Source organism: Scyliorhinus canicula, chromosome 6 (genome assembly GCF_902713615.1).
Source record: "Scyliorhinus canicula chromosome 6, sScyCan1.1, whole genome shotgun sequence".
NCBI classification, from domain to species: Eukaryota; Metazoa; Chordata; class Chondrichthyes; order Carcharhiniformes; family Scyliorhinidae; genus Scyliorhinus; species Scyliorhinus canicula.
Genome location: NC_052151.1, coordinates 190375178 through 190398827, shown reverse-complemented (window position 1 = coordinate 190398827; position 23650 = coordinate 190375178). Strand labels below are relative to the sequence as shown.

The 23650-nt window shown below is 45.5% G+C and overlaps 1 protein-coding gene across 1 annotated transcript in view; it reads left to right on the top strand.

The window, feature by feature from the left end:
* Nucleotides 1-23650, top strand: part of LOC119967761 (collagen alpha-1(XIX) chain-like) — a 252900-nt gene that overhangs the window by 151238 nt on the left and 78012 nt on the right. The window contains exons 19-27 of the mRNA XM_038800683.1: nt 1238-1318; nt 1445-1489; nt 4000-4077; nt 4604-4639; nt 9189-9233; nt 9320-9373; nt 15011-15052; nt 18371-18487; nt 20614-20667. Coding sequence (XP_038656611.1) covers nt 1238-1318; nt 1445-1489; nt 4000-4077; nt 4604-4639; nt 9189-9233; nt 9320-9373; nt 15011-15052; nt 18371-18487; nt 20614-20667 — 552 coding nt within the window. The remainder of the gene's footprint in view (nt 1-1237; nt 1319-1444; nt 1490-3999; nt 4078-4603; nt 4640-9188; nt 9234-9319; nt 9374-15010; nt 15053-18370; nt 18488-20613; nt 20668-23650) is intronic.

Genomic DNA, 23650 nt, shown 5'->3' with positions numbered 1-23650 from the left:
GCACAATCAGACTCAAAAACAGTTTCTTCCTCACTATTACTAGACTCCTAAACGACCCTCTTATGGACTGACCTCCTTAACACTACACCCATGTATGCATCACCCGATGCCAGTGTTTATGTAGTTACATTGTGCACCTTGTGTTGCCCTATTATGTGTTTTATTTTATTTCCTTTGCTTCCCATGTACTTAATGATCTGTGGAGCTGCTCGCAGAAAAATATTTTTCACTGTACCTCGGTACACGTGACAATAAACAAAATCCAATCCAAAAAAGGCCCCATTTTCCAAATGGGGAGCCTTGCCCATGTTTTTGAGGTCTGCGCTCTGCCCCATTCTTGAGTCCATTCCTTCCCCTCTTCCCCACTCCCAAACCCTGATAACCCTCATAACCCCCCCCCCTCCCCCCCCCCCTCCCCCCCCCCCCCACACACACACACACACACACCCACCCCGTCCCACCAATAACAGTTGTCCTGGCTCCCAGGCTGACTCGTGGGACCGCTTGTAGCTCCAACAGTGGCCATCTCTCTTGGTGGTGCTGTTGCGACTTTGAAGCTGTCGGCCAATCTGATTGGCCAGCATCTCTCTGAGGTGGGGCCTCCCCCTGGGTGAGAAGCAGAAACTCCGCCTCCCGCCATTTAAACTTTCCTCGGGGATGCGTTCCCCAAACACTCTTCTGGGCGGGCAGGACAGCAAACCCTGGCCTTCGTTTAAATTATGTCCATTATATTGAAGCCTGATCGGGTGGACATAAACGATCACCCACTGCACTGTTTTTGGAAAAATTTCAATACCTCCAAAAACAAATGGTGATTTATCGCGTTTGCTGCAATTTTGGGATCTTGCTGTACATTTAATGGCAGCTGAGTCTCGTTGCATGGCAAAAGGCATTGACAAAATCCTTTGAATGTGAAGCACTTTTGGCTTGAGGATCTACATCAATGTTAGCTCTTTCTTTCCGATGGTATGGTTAGTTAGCATTCTTTCTCTGGGCTCAAGGTGAAAACCCTCCCTTGTGATTATTTGCTGCTGTAAAGGCAAGTGGCCATCATTCAGTCCAGTACACCTCCCGCAGTTTTCAGAGCCATTGTCAGGGTCTGATCCACTCTTTTTTTTCCTCTTGCTGTTTTTTTTTTCCAACCCCCTGTCTCTTTTCCTGATGAATTTGAAGCTCTGTCGGTTTAAGCGCGGAGGTTTGTTTTGTGTTAATCAATGCGAGTTCCTCTGGCTTACAGGGAGATACTGGGGGTGCTCGAGGACCACCCGGTCAGAAAGGTCACCCCGGACTTCCAGGGATAGGATTACAAGGAAAAGAGGTCCGTGTCATTTTGGTATTTTTTTTGTTTTAGAAAAATAAATAATTTGAAACTTATGAATTCTGATCAATAAATTATGTTCCATCTTCTTTTTTTGTTTAATTGTTGGCTTCTTATTACAATTAGGGGCCGGTGGGTCGACCTGGAGCACGAGGATCGCGGGGACCTAAGGTATAGTGAACAGGCTTGTCAATAAAAATTGTAGAGTCAAACTGTGGTAATGCAAAGGTTCAGTGAGTAGTTCTAGAGAACCGCCAGTGATTTTAATACATTCCACCTCAGATCTGTTGTAACAAGCCACATCTCTGAAAGATACTGACCAATGGAATTATCCGAGAGGAAGGAAGTGTAAATAATAGGAGAGGTAATGGACGTTTAGGTTCAAAGGAGTATGTTCATAGAATCCCTACCATGCAGAAGGAGGCCATTCGGCCCATCAGGTCTGCATTGAATCTCCAAAAGAGCACTCTACCCAGGTCCACTCCACCCCCAGCCTGCCCTAATCCGGTAACCTAACCTGAACATCCTTGGACACACTAAGGGACAATTTAGCATGGCCAATCCACCTAACCTGAACATAGAATTTACAGTGCAGAAGAACACCATTCGGCCCATCGAGTCTGCACCGGCTCCTGGAAAGAGCACCCTACCCAAGCCCACACCTCCACCCTATCCCCATAACCCAATAACCCTGCCAGCACTAAGGGCAATTTTGTACGCTAAGAGCAATTTATCACGGCCAATCCACCTAATCTGCACATCCTTGGACTGTGGGAGGAAACCGGAGCACCCGGAGGAAACCCACGCACACACGGGGAGAATGTGCAGACTCCACACAGGCAGTGACCCAAGGCGGGAATCGAACCTGGGACACTGGAGCTGTGAAGCAATTGTGCTAACCACAACGCTACCGTGCTGCCCTATCTTTGGGAGAAAGCCGGAGCACCCGGAGGAATCCTACACAGACACGGGGAGAAAGTGCAAACTCCACACAGTCAGCCAAGGTCGGAATCGAACCCGGGTCCCTAGATCTGTGAGGCAGCAGTGCTAACCACTGTGCCATCATCCTAGTACATGCTCACAGCTGAAGGAATCTATGTAGCCCAAGGAAATAGCGAGAGGTGAATCAAAACATCAGGGAGAAAAAGTATGATTTGAGAAAAAACAGAATAATAAAAATCATTAGACCGTTAAAGGTGGAATAAGAAAATAGGCCTTTTGGCTGCTGCATCCTCATCCTTCCACCAATTATATACTTGCCCCCTCTTCGACTCAACTTCACCTATTATCTGAGGAAGAGTGAATCCCCTGAGAGACAATTGAAACAGATTCTGCCCAGCATATTTAGTTATTGAGGAGCTGATGTGGCTATTATTTTTCGTGTGCACATCTGCAATGAATAGCTTGATAGGAAATAGGTTAATTTGAAAATCATTATGGCTACAGGTGCCAAATTGTGATTATGATCAAAATTAAAATAAAACAAGTCATCGTATTTCATGAGATAGAGATAGACAGTCATTGGAATAAAAGTAAAATATTAAATAATTATGATCATTTTGGCTTACAAATCATTTCAACACATTGCAAGTTTGGAAACTCCCATTGCCAGCTCACCAAAGTTCCTCAGGCAGCAACTTCCAAGCTTAGAAATATATTCACGTTCCTTCACTGTCGCTGGGTCAAAGTCCTGGAACTTCCTCCCTAACAGCACAGTGGTTGTACCTACAGCACATGGACTGCATTGGTTCAAGGTGGTCACTACCACCTTCTGAAGGGAAATTAGGGGTGGGCAATAAATGTTGGCCTAGCCAGTGATGCCGACGATCCCTAAATACACTTTTAAAATGCAGGTCTCCTTAGTTTAGAAAATATAAGTGAAAGGCCTCCTGCATGCGGCATTTTGTATTAAAGCCCATAGATCATATGTTGTCAGGTTGAGATCCTTAAAGTCTCAATATAAATAGAAAAGAGAGAGACTCAAAGCATGAAAACACTTGGGTTGATTAAGTTACTAGATCCGTGACCTCCAAAGCCACATTCAGCAATCATGGGCAGACTCTAGCCCGGGCATTGGAAATCCTGGAGCAAAGAACTTGGAGTTAGGAAATTTGCACCAGGCCCAAGCTCTCCAATCCACACTGTCTTCTACAATAGCTCCCCGCTGAGATTATGAAAACCGAATAATTCATGATACAAATCACCATGCAGGTTAATACCTGAGACGATGCATTCCAGTTAACCCTAAGCCAATCATAGCAGTCCTTGTATTAAATGTGTCACCTATCTGTGAGTGTGGATAAAATGTATCTCCAATTGTCTCTTAAATGGCATTTAATATCCTAATCTCTGTTTAGAAATGTACTCTATTTGTTTAGTCATTACTTGATTGAGTTACTGTGGTTAAGATTTATGTTCACACAAGATTTGCTTAATCCTCACCAACCTAACTTGGAAATATATCTCTGTCCCTTCGCTGTCACTGGGTCAAAATCCTGGGATTCCCTCCCTAATGGATGCATTGCTTTGCATGTGAAGTTTGGGAAGGAATGCTAATCAGTACATCTAAGTTGCCCCTGGATAACTCTAAATATTAGCTCCATTTAACTTCACAAATGTGCAGCTACTAAGAATAGCACTTCCTGGCGTTTGCTCAATGATGAAACTGGGATATTTTTCAGGGTGAGCGTGGATTACATGGTCTTCAAGGTCCACAAGGTGAGAAGGGACCACCCGGAGTTAGCCGTCTTGGCGCCCCAGTAAGTATAAACATTTCATCAGAACCTCCAGCTTTCTTAGGTGCCATTACCTTGACACCACCTTCTAGCCCCTAAGGCTCTCCATCAAGATAAAACCATTTGATGGGAACACCATTACCTCAGATTCCCTGTCAGCTCACACATCACCCTCACCTGGGTATATATGACTGTTCTCTCATTGTCCTTAGCTCCGAAATTCCTCCTGATAGAATTGTGGGAGCAGTATCACAATGCAAACTGCAATCATTCAAGACGAAGCACCACCACACATTTAGAGTACCCATCCTTTTTTTTTCAATTAAGGGGCAATTTAGCATGGCCAGTCCACCTAGCCTGCACATGTTTGGGTTGTGGGGGTGAGACCCACACACTGACGGGGAGAATGTGCAAACTCCACAAAAACAGTGACCCAGAGCCGGGATCGAACCCGGGTCCCCAGCGCCATGAGGCAGTAGTGCTAGCCACTGTGCCACCGTTTTTAGGATATATTTAATCACTTTTTAAAATCTTTTTCACTTCCCCATAGGGTCCGCGAGGTCCTTCTGGAGAGCCAGGTATAAGGGTAAGACTTTTTTCTTCTTCAATAAGAATGATAATTGATTATATACGCAACATGCAGGGTTTATTGCCTTGAAAGTGATAAATTCAGATGGTGATTGTTGGACATTAAATATGGTCATTTTTGCCTCATGAAGCTTATCTTTACATTCCCACCATGTTATTTCTATCCTGCATAGCCACAATGCTTAGGTTCTGTTAATTCACTCAAAAGATTGTTCAGAATTACCAGCTTTCAGGTAAAAAGTTTTTTTGCTGAAATGATTGTTCCAAATATATAGCCTCAGATCTTCCATTCTCGATGAGGTTCGAAACATTAATTTGGGTTGACCTCAGCGAAATCCATTCAAGGTTTTATCAGCTTTGACGCGATTCCCCCCTTGAACCACATTTTTCACAAAAACTTGAGCCTCTCGAAGCTCCTCAGCTTCTTGGCGGGTCAGTAGCGTAGCGATAATGTTATTGAACTAGTAACCCAGACTGATACTCTGGAGACATCAGTTCAGATCATAACAGGGCACCTGGGGGGAATTTTAGGTACAATTAAATCATCTGAAATAAAATGCTATTGACATTAATAATGATGATGAAATTACCCAGGTTGTCGGATAACCCCAGTAGTTCACTAGCATAATTTGAGGTCCTTACAAGATACTGATGCAGCTCACGTGTAAGTCCCGAAGCTCAACAATGTGATTTGCCTCAACAGCTTCTGAAGTGGTATCAGCTCCTTAGTTTGTTTCGTGCAACTTCAGGGGGAGAAAAATGCACTGTTAGCTGTATCTACACCAAATGGACTGCTGCAGTTCAAGATGCTGACTTAGTACCCCCTGCCCCAGGGGTAATTAGGAAGGGCATTAAATGTTGATCCTGCCTGCACTGCTCGCAGCCCAACAGTAAATAAAAAGAAACGGTTGCCCTGTCCCTCGTTCTCTAAGATTCTTGGGATCGGTCTTGTCGTGCCCTTTCTGAGACAAGTGCATTTTCTTTGCAGATTTCCTACGCAGACATTCACAGTAACATTGACTGGCACACTCAGCTCCCCATTGGTTTTATTTTTAAACCATAGACTCAGAAGTCTGTATTGGCAATGTGAGCACATTCCCCCATTATATTAGCACAACTGTTTATGTTAAATGAATAACAGCTTTGTTGCAGAGAAGTAGCGGTTGTATCTAAGCTAATATTTGAAAACTGCAACAGTGGCAGTTGTTTCTAAGCTAATATTTAACACCTTCATTCATTACTCCCTTAACCACAATATATCCCACAGTCCAAGAGGGAGACAAAACCTCTGTACACCTCGCTGTACAGATACAAATTTAGAAACTGCAGGTGAAGGGCAGGTTTTCTCCTATCCAATTTTATTTTTTCATCCAATGTGGAGCCTGAAGGTGCGCCGGCTGACCAACTATCTCGGATCTTACAAGATCGTCCCAAATCTGAGTCGATTCTCTTGTGTCCTGGGATGTGTGTTACCAGGATGCTGTTTTCCACCATATTTCAGACACTAAATCATGTGCATGTGCAGTATGGAGCTATGTGTTTGTAATGTTCCCAGCTGCCTGACCTAACGGGTCTACCAGCGACCCACTCCCTCCCCACCCTGTTCTCACTATCCCACTGGCCCTCAAAATCCCACAGCTTTGACTGAATACACCCCCCCCCCACCCCAGTACTCAGAGGTTCACAGAGCAACTCCCCCACCCTACTGCCTGCAGAAGAGTTTCCCCCATACCTGCCCCCGCCAGCTCCCATGTCCCTGCTCCCCGGCCTCTTTCAGCTTTCACGTGTTCGCCAGCAACCTTTGCCCATTCATATAGTCCCACATGGTAAAGAATCTCATGTTTCTTTCCACGTCCTCCCCCTCACTGAGAGTTGATCACCCTGGGTGAGCAACACCACCACATCCCCCCGCACCCTCATGAGATACGGGAGCCATGGGCTACACTTCCATGGCTGTCGGAATTCCAATGTGCAATAACATCATTCACCCGGTGCTTTAAAACTGCAACAACATACATTACTTCACCACTTCGTTAAACATGCGTAATGTAGATAAAAAGCACATGGAATGGCCAAAGATTCCAGCTCAGTTATTCATTCCACTGGCACCAATCATCTCAATACATTCCTGTAAAAGTCTAGAGAAACAAACTCCTCGAGTAGCTGACCGCTGTTCAACATTCCAAAATACAAAAACATTGAGAGGTCATCTCCTTTCCCCGGATTTCCTGCCCTGTCCTTGCGGGAGATTCGGTGGCCCAGCCAAAACTCCATCGACATTTGATGAGACCGGATGACCCTGGCCGCAGCTAGGCCAGAAAATCCCACCCCTCTTCTTGAATAAGCAGTGTTGCAGGCTCGTTTGTTAAAGAGTGGGAATGCCTTGCTTTCAGTCGGAGTGAAGGGAACACTACCCTCCTTGGTCCCCAGCAGCCGGTTGCCTGCTCCAGCTCCCTTCGCTGGTTTTCCAGGCACTGATAGCCCTGGTGCTCCCTCTCCAGCTCCTGTTCCTTCTAACCAAGCTGCGAGCCTCAGGTTCCATGCCCTTGCAGACAAAGCTTTCTCCCATTAAGGGAGCAGACTAGTTCCCCGACACGGGTGCTCTCTTGCTCCACCTGCAGGCATGAACAAGGCCGACAGCCAACACTGCAGCTGCGAGGTCCAGCATGAGTCAGGGAGAGAGCATGACTTCAACCATGCTTACATAGAATTTACAGTGCAGAAGAAGGCCATTCGGCCCATCGAGTCTGCACCGGCTCTTGGAAAGAGCACCCTACCTAAGGTCAACACCTCCACCCTATTCCCATAACCCAAGTAACCCCAGCCAACACTAAGGGCAATTTGGACACTAAGGGCAATTTATCATGGCCAATCCACCTAACCTGCACATCTTTGGACTGTGGGAGGAAACCAGAGCACCCGGAGGAAACCCACGCACGCACAGGGAGGATAGGCAAGCATTAATTCTATTTAATCTTTATCATTTTAGTGAAAATATATCCCGAATAAAATAACAAGAGAATTACTTTATTTGCCTTGACGATTCTTTGTTAACTTAGCCGGTAGGCCATAGAGTTTAAATTTCCCGAATGTTTTTTATTTTTTCCAAGCAAGGGACAATTTAGCACCTTTACCCTGCACGTCTTTGGGTTGTGGGGTTGAGACCCTCACAGACATGGGGAGACTGTGCAAACTCCAAACGAACAGTGATCCAGAGCCGGGATCGAACCCGAGTTCTCGGTACAACGAGGCAGCAGTGCTAACCACTGCATTACCGTGCAGCCCCTAAATTTCCCTAATCTTTCTTCAGACCCCACCCATTTGCCCCATCCTGTTTTGAAGCCTAAAGTATACTTTTAAAAAAGTCACGGTTAGTCAGTAAGGGTTACTTCTTTGATCCCAAACATCCAGCGTGAAGACATTATAACCTCCATGTTCCTGTCAGTCTAGTCTCCAGTTGCTTCTTGGCCGAGAAAAGAGGCTGCACAGCACCCATTTTCCAGACAGGCTCCCAATAACTCAAAACGGCTGGCACACATCAGCTCACGTTTTCAAACAGTGGTGTATGCCTCCATATTAGCTAAAGACAAACAAGAGGCATTGTTCACTCAAAACCAGCCTCGGTTTCTGTCACTAATTTAACTACAGAAAGATAGGTATTGGAGCTTTGTCCATGTACTAGTCAACACCCCCCCCCCCCCCCCCCCCCCCTCCCAAACGCCTCAGCTGGACAACACATGGGGCATTCTTCTGGGTCTGGAAGCAGGTGCACCAGCCCACCAAGTTGCAGGAAACATTAGAGGGACACTTCAGCCCAGCTAATGTCCTGATAGCTGCTGCACTCTGGAACTCCAGTGTTTCTGCGCACAAGCAGGAAAGGCTCCCCTTACATCTCTTGCAAAGGAATTGCTTCCTTTGTTTGTTTTGTTTCCTGTGACACTTTTAATTCCTCTCGGCCTTCAAAGAGACACCGTGAGATACCTGCTAGTAAATTCTGAATGCATTAACCCGCTGCACCGCTTTACTCACTGAATGTTAACCTGTTTAAAATAAATAGATGAATGCCAATTCCAAAGTAGCAGTACCAGACAAGTGCCTTCATTGGCTGCAATTTCCCAGCCATTCCCGCCAGCGGGATCTTCCAGTCCCGCTGATGGTCAACCCCCGCTGGGGGTTGCCTGGCGACAGGGGGTCCATACAACGGGAGACCCCGTTGACAATGGCGGGACCAGAAATTCCTGCTGCTTGCCAGCCATTGGTGGGTCGCCTCTGTGGCCATGGAACCCGCTACTCCCATTGTGTAAAATCCCACCCATTATTTCTAAAGTAGTCATTATAATTTCAGGAGCCTGGTTTTCAGTTTTTAAGCTGAATCCCGTTGGGGCATAGCAATCTTAAAGAGAGGAATAACCAGTTATGTCATTTATCGCAAAATGTAAGTGTAAGGATAGCTTTCTAGCCAAATACAAGCCAGACTATTTAGGAAACAATACAATGAGTGCGTTGAAGAGTATTTAACTGCTTTTATCCTTTTTCCCCCAATTCAGGGTCCGAGAGGCTTGCCAGGGTCCTTAGGACATCCGGGTGTGAACGTGAGTAGCATTAACCGGTTAAACTATTCACTGTGGTGAACTATGATCAGGTTCTACCTCTGATCCCATCCTCCATTTTATTGCAGGGTATACCTGGGAATAATGGAACAACGGGACCACCTGGCCCACCTGGAGAACCGGTAAGTATAGTTTTTTTTTATCACAGTTGCGTAGCCAATGTCCAGCTTCCATCCTTTAAAGGCAAGAGAACATTTTTCTCCCTCAGACTTTTCAGAGCTTAAAGCTTTTGCAACTCTCCTGTAGTTTTAAAGATTCTCTGACACACGGGGCAATTTTGCTTCACCTCACCCATCAGAGAGTCCCAAGGGGTTGAGTGGAGGGCTGGATTTGCATCCTTTATCCTTTTGAGGTGAAGATGACCATGGTCATTATCTGGGGTGTGTGGTAGGGTTGCTGTGGGTAGGTAGGTAACTGCCAATGCTTGGCATCTGGAAGGTTCTGCTGCAAATAGGACAAGATTGCGTTTTGGACAAATCACGATTTACTTTCCTTGCATTTTCTCTCTGCCTCAAATATGTGTTTGTTAATGAACGAGGCCGCACCATTTTAAGTTGATTGTTCCAGATGCAGCAATAATAATCGCTTATTGTCACAAGTAGGCTTCAATGAATTTACTGTGAAAAGCCCCTAGTCACCACATTCCGGCGCCTGTTCGGGGAGGCTGGTATGGGAATTGAACCAGCGCTGCTAGCCTTGTTCTGCTTTACAAGCCAGCTGTTTAGCCCACTGTGCTAAACCAGCCCTAATTCAGGGCGAGCTTCCCCCCAGGACTCAAACCTAATTTCAAAACTCCTACGTGGACCTTTGATTGTCCTTGTAGCACTTCCCTTGACCACTGTGAGAGCACCCCCAAGACTCAAACTCTCCATAGAAGATTCACTTTGGTAAGTGAGTATCAAGCACTCTGACTGCACGACCAGCCTAGATCAGTTGTGACTGTCTCAATATGGTCTGGTTGCTTGGCGTGCCAGCTCGGGTGAAACCTCACTGTTTGGTATTTTGTCTTGCTGTCTGATCTCCAGAAGCTACCGCAGGCAGCTCAAGTGAGTGCTTGAGATTCTTAGCATGATGCTGGTATACAGTGCAAGCCTCGCATTCAGAGAGCAAATTGTGCAGGATTGTTGCTTTGTAGCCTCTCAGTTTGATGAGCAGAATTACACCCCCCTCACTCACCCAGACTGATGTTAGAAGTCTGTCAAAGGCTACACTTGCTCAGACAGATCAGGATCATTTGTTTAATTCTTTTGTGGGTGTCCCTGCCTAGACCTGCACTTATTGTCCATCCCTAATTGCTGTTTGAGAGGGTGGTGGTGAGCTGCCTTCTTGAACCACTGCAGCCCTTGCTATGTAGCACACCCACAGTGTTATTAGGAATGAGTCCCAGGATTTTGACCCAGTGACTAGTGAAGGAATGGCAATATAGTTCGAAGTCCGAAGGTTGCCTGGCGTGGAGTGGAACTTGCAGGTAGTGGTGTTCCCTTGCATCGGCTGCTTTTGTCCTTCTAGGTGGTAGAGGTCGTAGGTGTGGAAGGTGCTGTTTAAGGAGCCACGCTGAATTGCTGCAGTAAATATGTACACACAGCCATTGCTGTGCATCGGGCTGCTTTGCTCTGGATGGTGTCTAGCCTTTTTTTTTTTAATTTAGAGTACCCAATTATTTTTTTCTAATTTAGTGTGGCCAATCCAGCTAAACTGCACATCTTTTGGGTTGTGGGGGTGAAACACATGCAGACACAGGGAGAATGTGCAAACTCCACACAGACAGTGACCCTGGGCCAGGATCGAAACCGGGTCCTCAGCGCCGTAGGCAGCAGTGCGGTGTCGAGCTTCCTGAGTGTTGTTGGAGCTGCGCTCATCCAAGCAAGTGGAGAGTATTCCATTACACTCCTGACTTGTGCCTTGTAGGTACTGGACACGCTTTGGGGAGTCGGGAGGTGAGTTACTCACCGCAGAATTCCCATCTTGGCTTAGTGGGGCGGGGGGGCGGGGGGGGGTGAGGTGTCATGGATGGGGTTTGGGAAGTGTGTGGAGGATGAGGGAGTGTGAGGGCTGGCGGGCCTTTCTGTTTATATTTTAACTGTGGCAAAGTCCCACATTACAAAGTCGAGCCTTTCTAACAGCCCACCTCTGCACACAGGAGCCTCTGAGGTTTTTTCTGGGCTGTTTGGCCAAAAATGATGTCAAGTGAAGAACCAGCATTGATTAGACAACAAAAGGTTCTTTGTCTTGAAGATGAACTTTCCAAACAATTTTGCAAGGTTTCATGATCAGCTTTTATAGAATCCCTACGTCGCAGAAGGAGGCCACTGGGCCCCTAGGGTCTGCACTGGTACTTGAGAAGAGCACCCTACTTAAGCCCACACCTCCACCCTATCCCCGTAAACCAGTAACCCCAGCTAACCTTTGTTGGACACTAAGGGGCAATTTAGCGTGGCCAACCCACCTAATCTGCACATCTTTGGACTGTGGGAGGAAACCAGAGCACCTGGAGGAAACCCACGCAGACACTGGGAGAAAGCGCAAACTCCACACAGACACACACAGACAATAATCCAAGCCTGGAATTGAACCCGGGTCCCTGGAGCTGTGAGGCAGCAGTGCTAACTACTGTGCCGCCTAAGTGGAGCAGAAAGCATCTCCTATGTAAGGTTTCGATTTCACAACTATTGGACTGTATTGCGATTTATGTTGCAGTTTTCATGACTATTGGATATCCCAAAGCATTTTAACAAGCCATGATTATCCTTGGCAGTGTAGCCATTGTTGTAATGTAGATGAGCACAGTGAAGACATTACCGTTATCACGGTTGTCACAAAGGCTTGAATTAAACTAGATAATTTAATACTTGTTTGTAGAGAAGTGGCAATATCGTCTAATATAATGTTTGCTTTGCTGTACAGACTTGGATACAATGTCTGCAAATTGTCTTAATTAGGCTTTTATTAGAAACTGGCCGCCAACAAGGCAGTATGTCGGACATTCCCACATTCAATGGATGACTGCTCAACAGCCTTTAATATATAAACTGTTATTTAGCGGCCAGTGTTCTCAAAATGTGCTGCTGTTGTGCAGACTTTCACATGGGGAACATAGCATTGTACATTTACATAGAACATAGAACATAGAACGATACAGAGCAGTACAGGCCCTTCGGCCCTCGATGTTGCACCGACATGGAAAAAATCTAAAGGCCATCTAACCTACACTATGCCCTTATCATCCATATACTTATCCAATAAATTTTTAAATGCCCTCAATGTTGGCGAGTTCACTACTGTTGCAGGTAGGGCATTCCACGGCCTCACCACTCTTTGTGTAAAAAACCCACCTCTGACCTCTGTCCTATATCTGTTACCCCTCAATTTAAGGCTATGTCCCCTCGTGCTAGCCACCTCCATCCGCGGGAGAAGGCTCTCGCTGTCCACCCTATCTAACCCTCTGATCATTTTGTATGCCTCTATTAAGTCACCTCTTAACCTTCTTCTCTCTAACGAAAACAACCTCAAGTCCATCAGCCTTTCCTCATAAGATTTTCCCTCCATACCAGGCAACATCCTGGTAAATCTCCTCTGCACCCGTTCCAAAGCTTCCACGTCCTTCATATAATGAGGCGACCAGAACTGCACGCAATACTCCAAATGCGGCCGTACTAGAGTTTTGTACAACTGCAACATGACCTCATGGCTCCGGAACTCAATCCCTCTACCAATAAAGGCCAACACACCATAGGCCTTCTTCACAACCCTATCAACCTGGGTGGCAACTTTCAGGGATCTATGTACATGGACACCGAGATCCCTCTGCTCATCCACACTACCAAGAATTTTACCATTAGCCAAATATTCCTCATTTCTGTTATTCTTTCCAAAGTGAATCACCTCACACTTCTCCACATTAAACTCCATTTGCCACCTCTCAGCCCATCTCTGCAGCTTATCTATGTCCCTCTGTAACCTGCAACATCCTTCCACACTGTCTACAACTCCACCGACTTTAATATCGTCTGCAAATTTACTCACCCATCCTTCTGCGCCCTCCTCTAGGTCATTTATAAAAATGACAAACAGCAACGGCCCCAGAACAGATCCTTGTGGTACACCACTCGTAACTGAACTCCATTCTGAACATTTCCCATCAACTACCACTCTCTGTCTTCTTTCAACTAGCCAATTTCTGATCCACATCTCTAAATCACCCTCAATCCCCAGCCTCCGTATTTTCTGCAATAGCCGACCGTGGGGAACCTTATCAAACGCTTTACTGAAATCCATATACACCACATCAACTGCTCTACCCTCGTCTACCTGTTCAGTCACCTTCTCAAAGAACTCGATAAGGTTTGTGAGGCATGACCTACCCTTCACAAAACCATGCTGACTATCCCTAATCATATTATTCCTATCTAGATGATTATAAATCGTATCTTTTATAATCCTCTCCAAGACTTTACCCACCACAGACGTTAGGCTCACCGGTCTATAGTTACCGGGGTTATCTCTACTCCCTTTCTTGAACAAAGGGACCACATTTGCTATCCTCCAGTCCTCTGGCACTATTCCTGTAGCCAATGATGACCTAAAAATCAAAGCCAAAGGCTCAGCAATCTCTTCCCTGGCTTCCCAGAGAATCCTAGGATAAATCCCATCCGGCCCCGGGGACTTGTCTATTTTCACCTTGTCCAGAATTGCCAACACTTCTTCCCTACGCACCTCAATGCCATCTATTCTAATAGCCTGGGTCTCAGCATTCTCCTCCACAATATTATCTTTTTCTTGAGTGAATACTGACAAAAAGTATTCATTTAGTATCTCGCTTATCTCCTCAGCCTCCACACACAACTTCCCACCACTGTCCTTGACTGGCCCTACTCTTACCGTAGTCATTCTTTTATTCCTGACATACCTATAGAAAGCTTTTGGGTTTTCCTTGATCCTACCTGCCAAAGACATCTCATGTCCCCTCCTTGCTCGTCTCAGCTCTCTCTTTAGATCCTTCCTCGCTTCCTTGTAACTATCAAGCGCCCCAACTGAAACTTCACGCCTCATCTTCACATAGGCCTCCTTCTTCCTCTTAACAAGAGATTCCACTTCTTTGGTAAACCACGGTTCCCGTCGCTCGACCCCTTCCTCCCTGCCTGACTGGTACGTACTTATCAAGAACATGCAATAGCTGTTCCTTGAACAAGCTCCACATATCCAGTGTGCCCAACCCTTGCAGCCTACTTCTCCAACCAACACATCCTAAGTCACGTCTAATGGCATCATAATTGCCCTTCCCCCAGCTATAACGCTTGCCCTGCGGGGTATACTTATTCCTTTCCATCACTAATGTAAAGGTCACCGAATTGTGGTCACTGTTTCCAAAGTGCTCACCTACCTCCAGATCTAACACCTGGCCTGGTTCATTACCCAAAACCAAATCCAATGTGGCCTCGCCTCTTGTTGGCCTGTCAACATATTGTGTCAGGAAACCCTCCTGCACACATTGTACAAAGAACGACCCATCTAATGTACTCGAACTATATCTTTTCCAGTCAATATTTGGAAAGTTAAAGTCTCCCATAACAACTACCCTGTTCCTTCACTGTTGCCCAAAAATACAGCAGGGTTGTCCAAATGAATCACTCCATACACAGTCCATGATGAGATTTCCAACCAGTCCAATTATCCAAATTGTGGTGTTTGGACAATTGACATGTCCCTGGAGAATCTTTCCTTCCGGTGGTTTTTCTCACTCTGTTTCTGCTTCGTTTCAGCCTGCACTGCCTCTAATGGGAGACATTGGTGCCTTGTTAAAGGTAAGCGAGCAATACGGTTACTGTAACCTAAGGTCTAAGTGGCTGAAGAACAGCGCAGACTGAGGAAGGAATTTTTCAAATACCTGTTACTGAATAATGTGGTCCACTTGGATTTCCAAAATGCATTCAATAAGGTGCCACGCAAAAGGTTAATAGGCAAGGAAAGAGCTCATGGAGCTGAGGGTAATATTTTAGCATAGGTAGAGGGAACATGGTTAATGAAAGCAAAGAGTTGTGGTAGAGATGGGACTTTATTGACAGGCAGTGAATTGTGGAGTGTTGCATGGATCAATGCTGGTGCTTCAGCTACTTAAAATCTGTAAATATCCCAGGTTCAGACCCCAATATTTATTCGGATACCGGACAAGAACCCAAAATAATTTTCTTTAATTTGTAAAACGGTGAGGAAAGGATACTTCACTGCAGGAGCGATGACTCTGACCAATAGGTATCTTTTATGTCAAAACAAACTTTAATTTAAACACAGAATGAACCACTTTAGCATTAAAGACAATAGCTTTACAATTGTCAGTTAAGTAGTTATTAAACACAAGGGAAAACTTAAACTTAATATCTATACCTGCTACTAGCTACAATTATGCAACCCAGTGTAATTCGACTGCCATATATAAAAGAGTTAACATACAGATTACTTGTTTAGCCAAAAGAAAAAATGCTGGAAAATCTCAGCAGGTCTGGCAGCATCTGTAGGAAGAGAAAAGAGCTAACGTTTCGAGTCCAGATAACCCTTCATCAAAGCGAAAGACAGAGAAAGTGGGAAATATTTATACTGTGGAGTGAGAATGAAAGATGAGTCATAGCCACAGAAACCCAGGGATACCGGGTGCTAATGGCCACAGATACCAAGGGGAAAGAGTGCTAATGGCAGTCCCCAGAGAGAACAAAAGTTGTGAAAGGCCAAACAGCAGAGAAACTAACATCAGAGAGTAAACTGCGACAGATGTAGATGTGGGGGAAGGGTGAAGCAAAGGGGAGAAAGGGTAACAAAAGGTGGATAATATGGGGGGGGGGGGGTGAATATATATAAAGAAAGACAAGAGAGACAGAAATGGTAAAAAAAAAAACAGTTAAAATGAAAATAGGATGAAAACAAATGGGTCGAGGTGGGGTAATGCTGATCATCTGAAGTTGTTGAATTCGATGTTGAGACCGGAAGGCCGTAGTGTGCCTAACCGGAAGATGAGACGTTGTTCCTCCAGTTTGCGTTGAGCTTCACTGGGACATTGTAGCAGGCCAAGGGCAGACATGTGGGCATGTTTGTCTCCTCACATTAATGACATCATTTGTGTCCTACTAAGATGTCACAAGATGTGCTTAGATAGGGCTAAATATAACCCGTCATAAATGATCTATTCTCCAGGGAATCACGATCAATCATAAAAATATTAAATTAGCCCTCTATATGTAAACATGTAAATGGTTAGAAACCATGGGTATCTCACTTTTTACGACTTCTTAATTACAGGCACACACAGTCTGGATACATTAACCTAGGTTCTTTAATAATATTACTGCAACAAATATATCCACTGTAATAGAGAGAGCCCCAAAGGGACTCCTGTGTCAGGGAGACCCCCACAGGGATGCCTGTGATAGGGAGATCCCCCCCCCCCCCACAGGGACCCATGTAATTGTTGAGACCACATCTGGAATAGTGTGTGCAGTTCTGGTCTCCATATTTAAGGAATGTATTAATTGCATTGCAGACAGCACAGTGACGCCTCCCTAAATATTTGTGAGCCATGATTTTTATAACTGCCCCTCTCATTTCATGGTAATTTTCCTGATATCAATTCAGTATTTGGCAGGTTTTTTTGTTTCGGTTCATGGTTCTGTTTGTTTGCAATATTGCGTGCAGCACACCCACCACAGGAATCATCATGGGGGTGGGGGGTGGGGGGGGGAGGGGGGGTGGGGGGGGAGGGGGGGGGGTGGGGGGGGGGAGGCAACGGGACATTGGATGCCCCAGCAAACGGTCCGTTGACTTTGGGCAGGATTTTCCTGTCCCACAGTGGGTGGGACCAGAACATCCTCCCCATTGACACAAAAATGGACTGTATGAAACCATTTTTTGACAATAATAATAATTATAATAGCTTATTGTCACAAGTAGGCTTCAATGAAGTTACTGTGAAAAGCCCCTTGTCGCCACATTCCGGCGCATGTTCTGGGATGCCGGTACGGGAATTGAACCTGTGCTGCTGGCATTGTTCTGCATTACAAGCCAGCTGTTTAGCTCACTGTGCTAAACCAGCCCCTAGGTACAGCACAGTAGCACAGTATATTGAAATGGTGTCAAAGTTGTACCAATATTTGAAGCTTTGGTTTTTTTTTCTAAAATTTAGAGTACCCAATTAATTTTTCCAATTAAGGGGCAATTTAGCGTGGCCAATCCACCTATCCTGCACATCTTTTGGGTTGTGGGGGTGAAACCCACACAGACACGGGGAGAATGTGCAAACTCCTCACGGACAGTGACCCAGAGCCGGGATTCGAACCCGGGTCCTCAGCGCCGTAGGCAGCAATGCTAACCACTGTGCCACCGCGCTGCCCGAAGCTTTGATAACCTCTGCATTGACGAAGTGATCTTTTGAGTTCCCGATTTCAATCACCTCAGTGAGCAGGCTCAGAATGGAGGATCCAGGTCATCACTGGACAGAAAAGTATAAAATAATATCTGAAGTGAGAGTCCAGACATCAATATTGCAGTAGCCAAATGTGGAGACTATCAACAGAGGCTATCTGTCCACACGGCATACTTTCACAAGACAGTGGGAATAGAGAGGGAAAAATGAGCAGGAAAAGAAATTAAATACTCTCGGTGAAACCAGAAAGGGGTTGGAATTGTGAAATTACATTCCTGGCTCGGATCTTGAAAGAGCTGAAGATAGGTTACAGGTGGGACTACATTACCTGAACCCTGATGCCCTAAACTCAATTGCAACTGACACTGCTTCACGTGGGCACACGAACCCTAACATCCTACGCTAAAATGTTAGATGCAGGAATCACCAACTTCCAAGTTAATTCAGCTGTCATTAAGATCTCTATTAAACACGAAAACACATTTATACAGAACTCGCATCACAAACCAATGTGGTGTAAAGAGATTCAGTGAATCACAAGTAATGAATTACTTAAAAAACAAACTGAATTGCACATGTCACCCAGTCTGGTTCTATAAGGTTTTTTCCCTCTTGTCTTGATTATTCACGATTTACTTAATATGCATATTGTTACTGAAGAAACCTTACCTTACTTCATTATCGCTTTGTAATGAGCTTGTTCCATCTGCAGAATGCTTGCAGTAACTGCCTGACTGGCAATCACGGAAGCTTCTCAGGGTTACCTGGAATGAAAGGAGATCGAGGTGTGCCCGGGGTACCTGGCGCTGATGGACTTGATGGCAGGCAGGTAAAGAGATCAGCTGACCAATGTGTGGTCCATTGTTGTCGGTGCAAGTGGTGTCTGAACAACACGAGTCTTGACTTGTACTGTAAGTAAGAAGAAGCTGGATTAATTGCCCATTTTTGCAAATCAGCCAAACCTTTTTCTAAGGATTTGAAATTAATTGTCTACAACCATAAGAGTTGAGCAAGGCTGTATAGGCTTCTCCAGGGCTTCACAACTCTGAAAATGGGTCCATATTATGGTAATTGTTCTTGCGTTTTGGCCAATAGTCATTGGGAATTCCATGAAATTCAGGCAGTATGGAGTGCAATGTTTCACCTGAGGAATCATAGAATGATACAGCGCAGGAGTCCATTTGTTCCATCATAGTGGTGCCAGCTCTTTGAAAGCTATCCAACTAGTCCTTCATCCCTGCTCATTCTCCATAATCTGTGTTTTTCCTGTTCAATGTTTGTCCAATTCCCTTTTGAAAATTATTATTGAATTTACCTCCAAAGCCCTTTGAGGCAGTGCATTCCAGATTGCAACAACTCATTGTGTTTAAAAAAAAAAATTGTTTCCCCGTCTTCAGTCTTGTTCTTTTACCTTAAATCTTTGTCTTCTGGCTATTGACCTTCCTACCATTGGAAACAAATACTTAAAATTCCTTTGTTTATGGATGAGAAGGAGGAGGGATCCAAGTAAGAGCTTTGGGGGGCACCTGAGGTAACGGTATGCGAGCAGGAAAAGAAGCCACCACACTGGCTAAGATCATATAGAAAGGACTGGAACCAGTTGAGGGCAGTCCCACCCACTTTGACAATAGCGAAGAGGAGTTGGAGGAGGATGGTGTGGTCAACCCGTGTCAAAGGTTGGAGACAATTCTGGAAGGATAGGGAGGGAACATTGACCTTTGTCACGGTCACATAGGGTGTGATTTGTGAGTTTGATCCGAGCTCTTTCGGTACTTTAACAGGAATGAAAATCGGATTGGAGTGGATGGATTCAAACCTGGGGTTCTGAGAAGGATTGGAATGAATTTGGGAAGCAACAACACATTCAAGGAATTTGTAATGGAGAAAGCAATTGGAAATGGGATGGTAGTTTGCAAGGATGACGGGGGCCAAGGGTGAGGTATTTTTGAGGAGAGGTTCAGTGACGACAGCAGAAAAGGAGAGGGACAACACCTAAGAAGTAGGAATTATTAACAACATCAGCTAACCATGAGGAGAAGTTAGGTGTTCAGCAGCTTGATGGGAGTAAGTTCGAGAGAGCAGGAGGTGGGTCTCATGGACAAGGTGAGCTTGGAGAGGGCTTGAGGGGAGATAGGAGAGGGACTAGAGATAGATATGAGTTCAGGGCTTGGGCAGAGGGAAGTCTTCGGGGGGTGTTTGGCCCGGTGGGGTAGCTGAAGGGAGAAAAGTGGCAGAGGTAGCTGATCTGATTTTAGTAGCAAAGGAATCCATGTGCTCCTCGCAATCATTGCTGGACCTGAGTGTGGAGGAGACAAGAGAGAGAGGTTAAAAAGATGCCATGTGACTCCAGACCCACAGCAATGTGATTGAATCTTAAATGGTTTCTGAAGTGGCCTAGCAAGCCGCTCATCCGTGACAAAGAAAACACAAAGGAATGAAATTGGACGGGCCACCAGAAATAACAATGGAAAACCCAGCCCTGTCGACCCTGCAAACTCCTTCTTACCAACATCTGGGGGTTTATTCCAAAATTGGGAGAGCTGTCTCACAAACTAGCCAATGTCCCAGACATTGCATCACCCTTCCTGGCTACGTCCTGTCTCACTTGCATTGTGTTTTGTGGCACATTGGTATACGGAAGGTTGCCCAGGGGGTCCTCAACATCGACTCTGGACCCCATGACGCCTCATGGCTTTAGGTCAAACATGGGCAAGGAAAGCTCCTGCTGTTTACCATGTAAAGTCCACCCTCAGCTGATGAATCAGTGCGCGCCCATGTTGAACACCACTTGGAGGAAGCACTGAGGGTGACAAGGGTGCCAATCGCTCCCTCCCAAATGGAAATATGGGTCAGTGAGAGGTCTATTGCTGCAAATTCTCAATGCTCATGAATTAAAACAATAAAACTCAACACCATTTTCGCGTTTATTGAAACTTTCAAATTGTTTTCTCACAGGGTGACCCAGGACCAAGAGGGCCGTCTGGAATACCTGGGTTAGATGGGCTGAAGGTGGGTATGATATTCTCCTCTTAATGTGATGTTCCACGTCTTTCTTACAGAAAAAGAGACAAAACAGACAATGCAGAAAATAAAGTAATGGACTGATAAAACAGTTTTACAGTAATTTGCATTTTCAGTGTCTTTAACCCAGTAAAACATCCCAGTGCGCCTCAAAGCAGAGTTGTGAAACAAAATGTGACACCAAACCATGTAAGGAGATATTGGAACAGATGATCAGGAGCTCGATAAAAAGGTTTAAACAGGTCAACAGATGAGAGAGTTTGCGAGGTTTAAGGAGGGGCAAACTCACTGTGGGTTCCCTGAATTTCAAATGGAGAATCTGGGCCCTGATGCAACTTTAAGTGAGGCTAGAAGCCACCCCCAGTGGTAATTCTCTGAGTGAACCGACACTGTATTAGTTTCACAAACTGCCTGGCATGGCCAGAAACTGCATTGCCGGAACCTGCTTGCTTGAGGTCCACGAGGATCTGTGTGCTATTTTTAACGGTGCGATTCCAAACCCGTCCTGAGCTTGAAGTTACTTCCTTCAGGGGTTGACTCCCTCGTTAATGCCTTCTTCCTGAGTACACATAAATATATTAATATAAAATTAACACCAAGTCGAAGGCAAGAGGGGCCCTATCTAGCTCGCAGGATCTATCAGCCAGATCTTCCTGGAATATTTCCAAGGAACAGAGCAAGGAGGAGGCTGTACCTCACTAAGAAGGCTGGTGTGGGGCTGGGCAGTGTATTACAGCAGGATTTGCTAGACCATTGATCAGATCATGTCAGTGGCCATCAAAGTCACCACTGTTCTTAAGCCTTTTTCTCACCGGTTTCTTGCATGCTGGTATTGGGGATTATTTCCCCCATTTCCCAGTCTGCTTTGCGCAGCTGTATAAAGCAAGTCAAAAATGCACTCTTTTCCAGTGCAAACCGACACACTCTCATCATTACGGCTATTAGTGATCGTATTAAGGGAACTTTGAGATTAGCTGTAGTGTCCAGTTTCCCTCATGTCAAAGGCGTAATCGATCCCACTCCTGTAGTGATTATGACACAAGGCAATTACCCAAATTCTGTGGCCTGGAAGTGCTTCCATTCCATCAACGTTCAGCTGGCACATGATCACTTCCGGAGGAGAATACAGGATCACTTTTGGCTTCCTTGACACTTCCATTCTGCGACAATCCCTCACTTCCCCCATCTATCAAGGAATATCAGAGGATATCTGTTGGGGGACACCTGTCTAATGGCACCAATCAACAATCCCACCATCCACAAGCAACCTAGATACAATGAAGACCATCAGCAACATCATAGAGCTATCAAGGACAATATTCAGATGCCTTTATCATCCTGAGGGTTCCATTAAATATGAACTTGACTAAGTGTCCACCTCATTATCGTCTTCTGCATTCTGCCAATGTAGAACTGGTTAGCGTTGGAGGAGGAATAACCTAAGAAGAGGCAGCATCTGATGAAAAAGGTGTGGGGTCACAAAGAGATGGGTCAAAGCTAGACAGGTCAGTTAGCAGATGATAGAACACCGTGTCCAGTGATCTCCTCAAAGCCCTTGGCAAGTCAGAATAGGTCCTTCAGCATTCACAGTCCACACCATTCCCTCGACACAGAACTGAGAAATATTGACATATTCTGCAACCTCTATCTTAATGATTTCCTGACAATGTAAATTCAGAAGCTGGATTGAGAAGTATCAGGAGACCAAAGCTCCAACTGTAATGAAGGTCTTGATTTTAATTCCGAACACAACATCAAAGCAAATTGTTTTGCCACAAAGGTGATCCAACAGTGAACTTGTTCAAATGTTTATTGACACCATCTACAGTAAGAGGTATTGCCCCCATGGCAGCAGCAGGACTCTTGTTGGTCAATCCCATGGTGGGAATCCATGAGGTGCTCATAGTTAGAGACCTCACAAGCTCGAGACTCGGAAGGACCGACCACAAACTGCAGCAGTTCAGCGGCATAGTGGCACAGTGGTGAGCACTGTTGCCTCAAAGCTCCAGGGATCCAGTTCAATTCCGGCCTCGGGTGACTGTCTGTGTGGAGTTTGCACATTCTCCCTGTGGTTTCCTCCGGGTGCTCCGGCTTCCTCCCAAAGTCCAAAGATGTGCAGGTTAGGTGGATTGGCCATGATCAATGTGCAGAGCTACGGGAATAGGGTGGGGTTGGGTGTAGGTAGAGTACTCTTTCAGAAGATCGGTGCAGATGGTGATGGGCCAAATGGCCTCCTTCTGCACTGGAGGGATTCCATGATTAAAGCATCTATGAATACAATGCTGCCATTTCGGTTATCTGGCATTTTATTTGGTTTTGTTTGGGAATGATGAATTGGGTGGGGGATGAGGGGGTGGGGGAAGAGAAAGGGGGAAGGCAAACGAGGGAGCAAAGTAGACTGTGTTCTATAAAACATGGAATGGAGTGGTGGGAATTGACGCAAACAAGAAACCTCGTGCCCTGCCAATGACAAAATACAAGGTAACCATCCGCACAAACTACAAAAGCCATTTGTTTCCAAGGACAATCCCACAATGGAACAAGCTGCCAAAAGAAATAGTGACAGCCCCATCATTGGAAATCTCCAAGCTCCATCTTTAGATTATTTGCATTCAAATGTTTTCTATGTTGGGACTACCATTTCAGCAGCTCGCGGCTGGTTTAACTAGCACTGTCCATATAAATGTTGGTGGAATCCAGATATTAGTCTGTGACGCCAACACAACTCCAGCAGAAGCAAAATCAGGAGGCATCCTTACAGGCTGCACCCTCTGCCATTCAGCATTCACACTCAGCTGTACCTTGAAAGCTCCAATGAATTTGTTCCATCTTCTTTGCTATGGAAGCTTCAGATTTGAGCCCAGAGTTTGTACACATTAGCTCTTTCCTCCCCCTACAGATGCTGCCAGACCTGCTGAGATTTTCCAGCATTTTCTCTTTTGTTTCGGATTCCAGCATCCACAGTAATTTG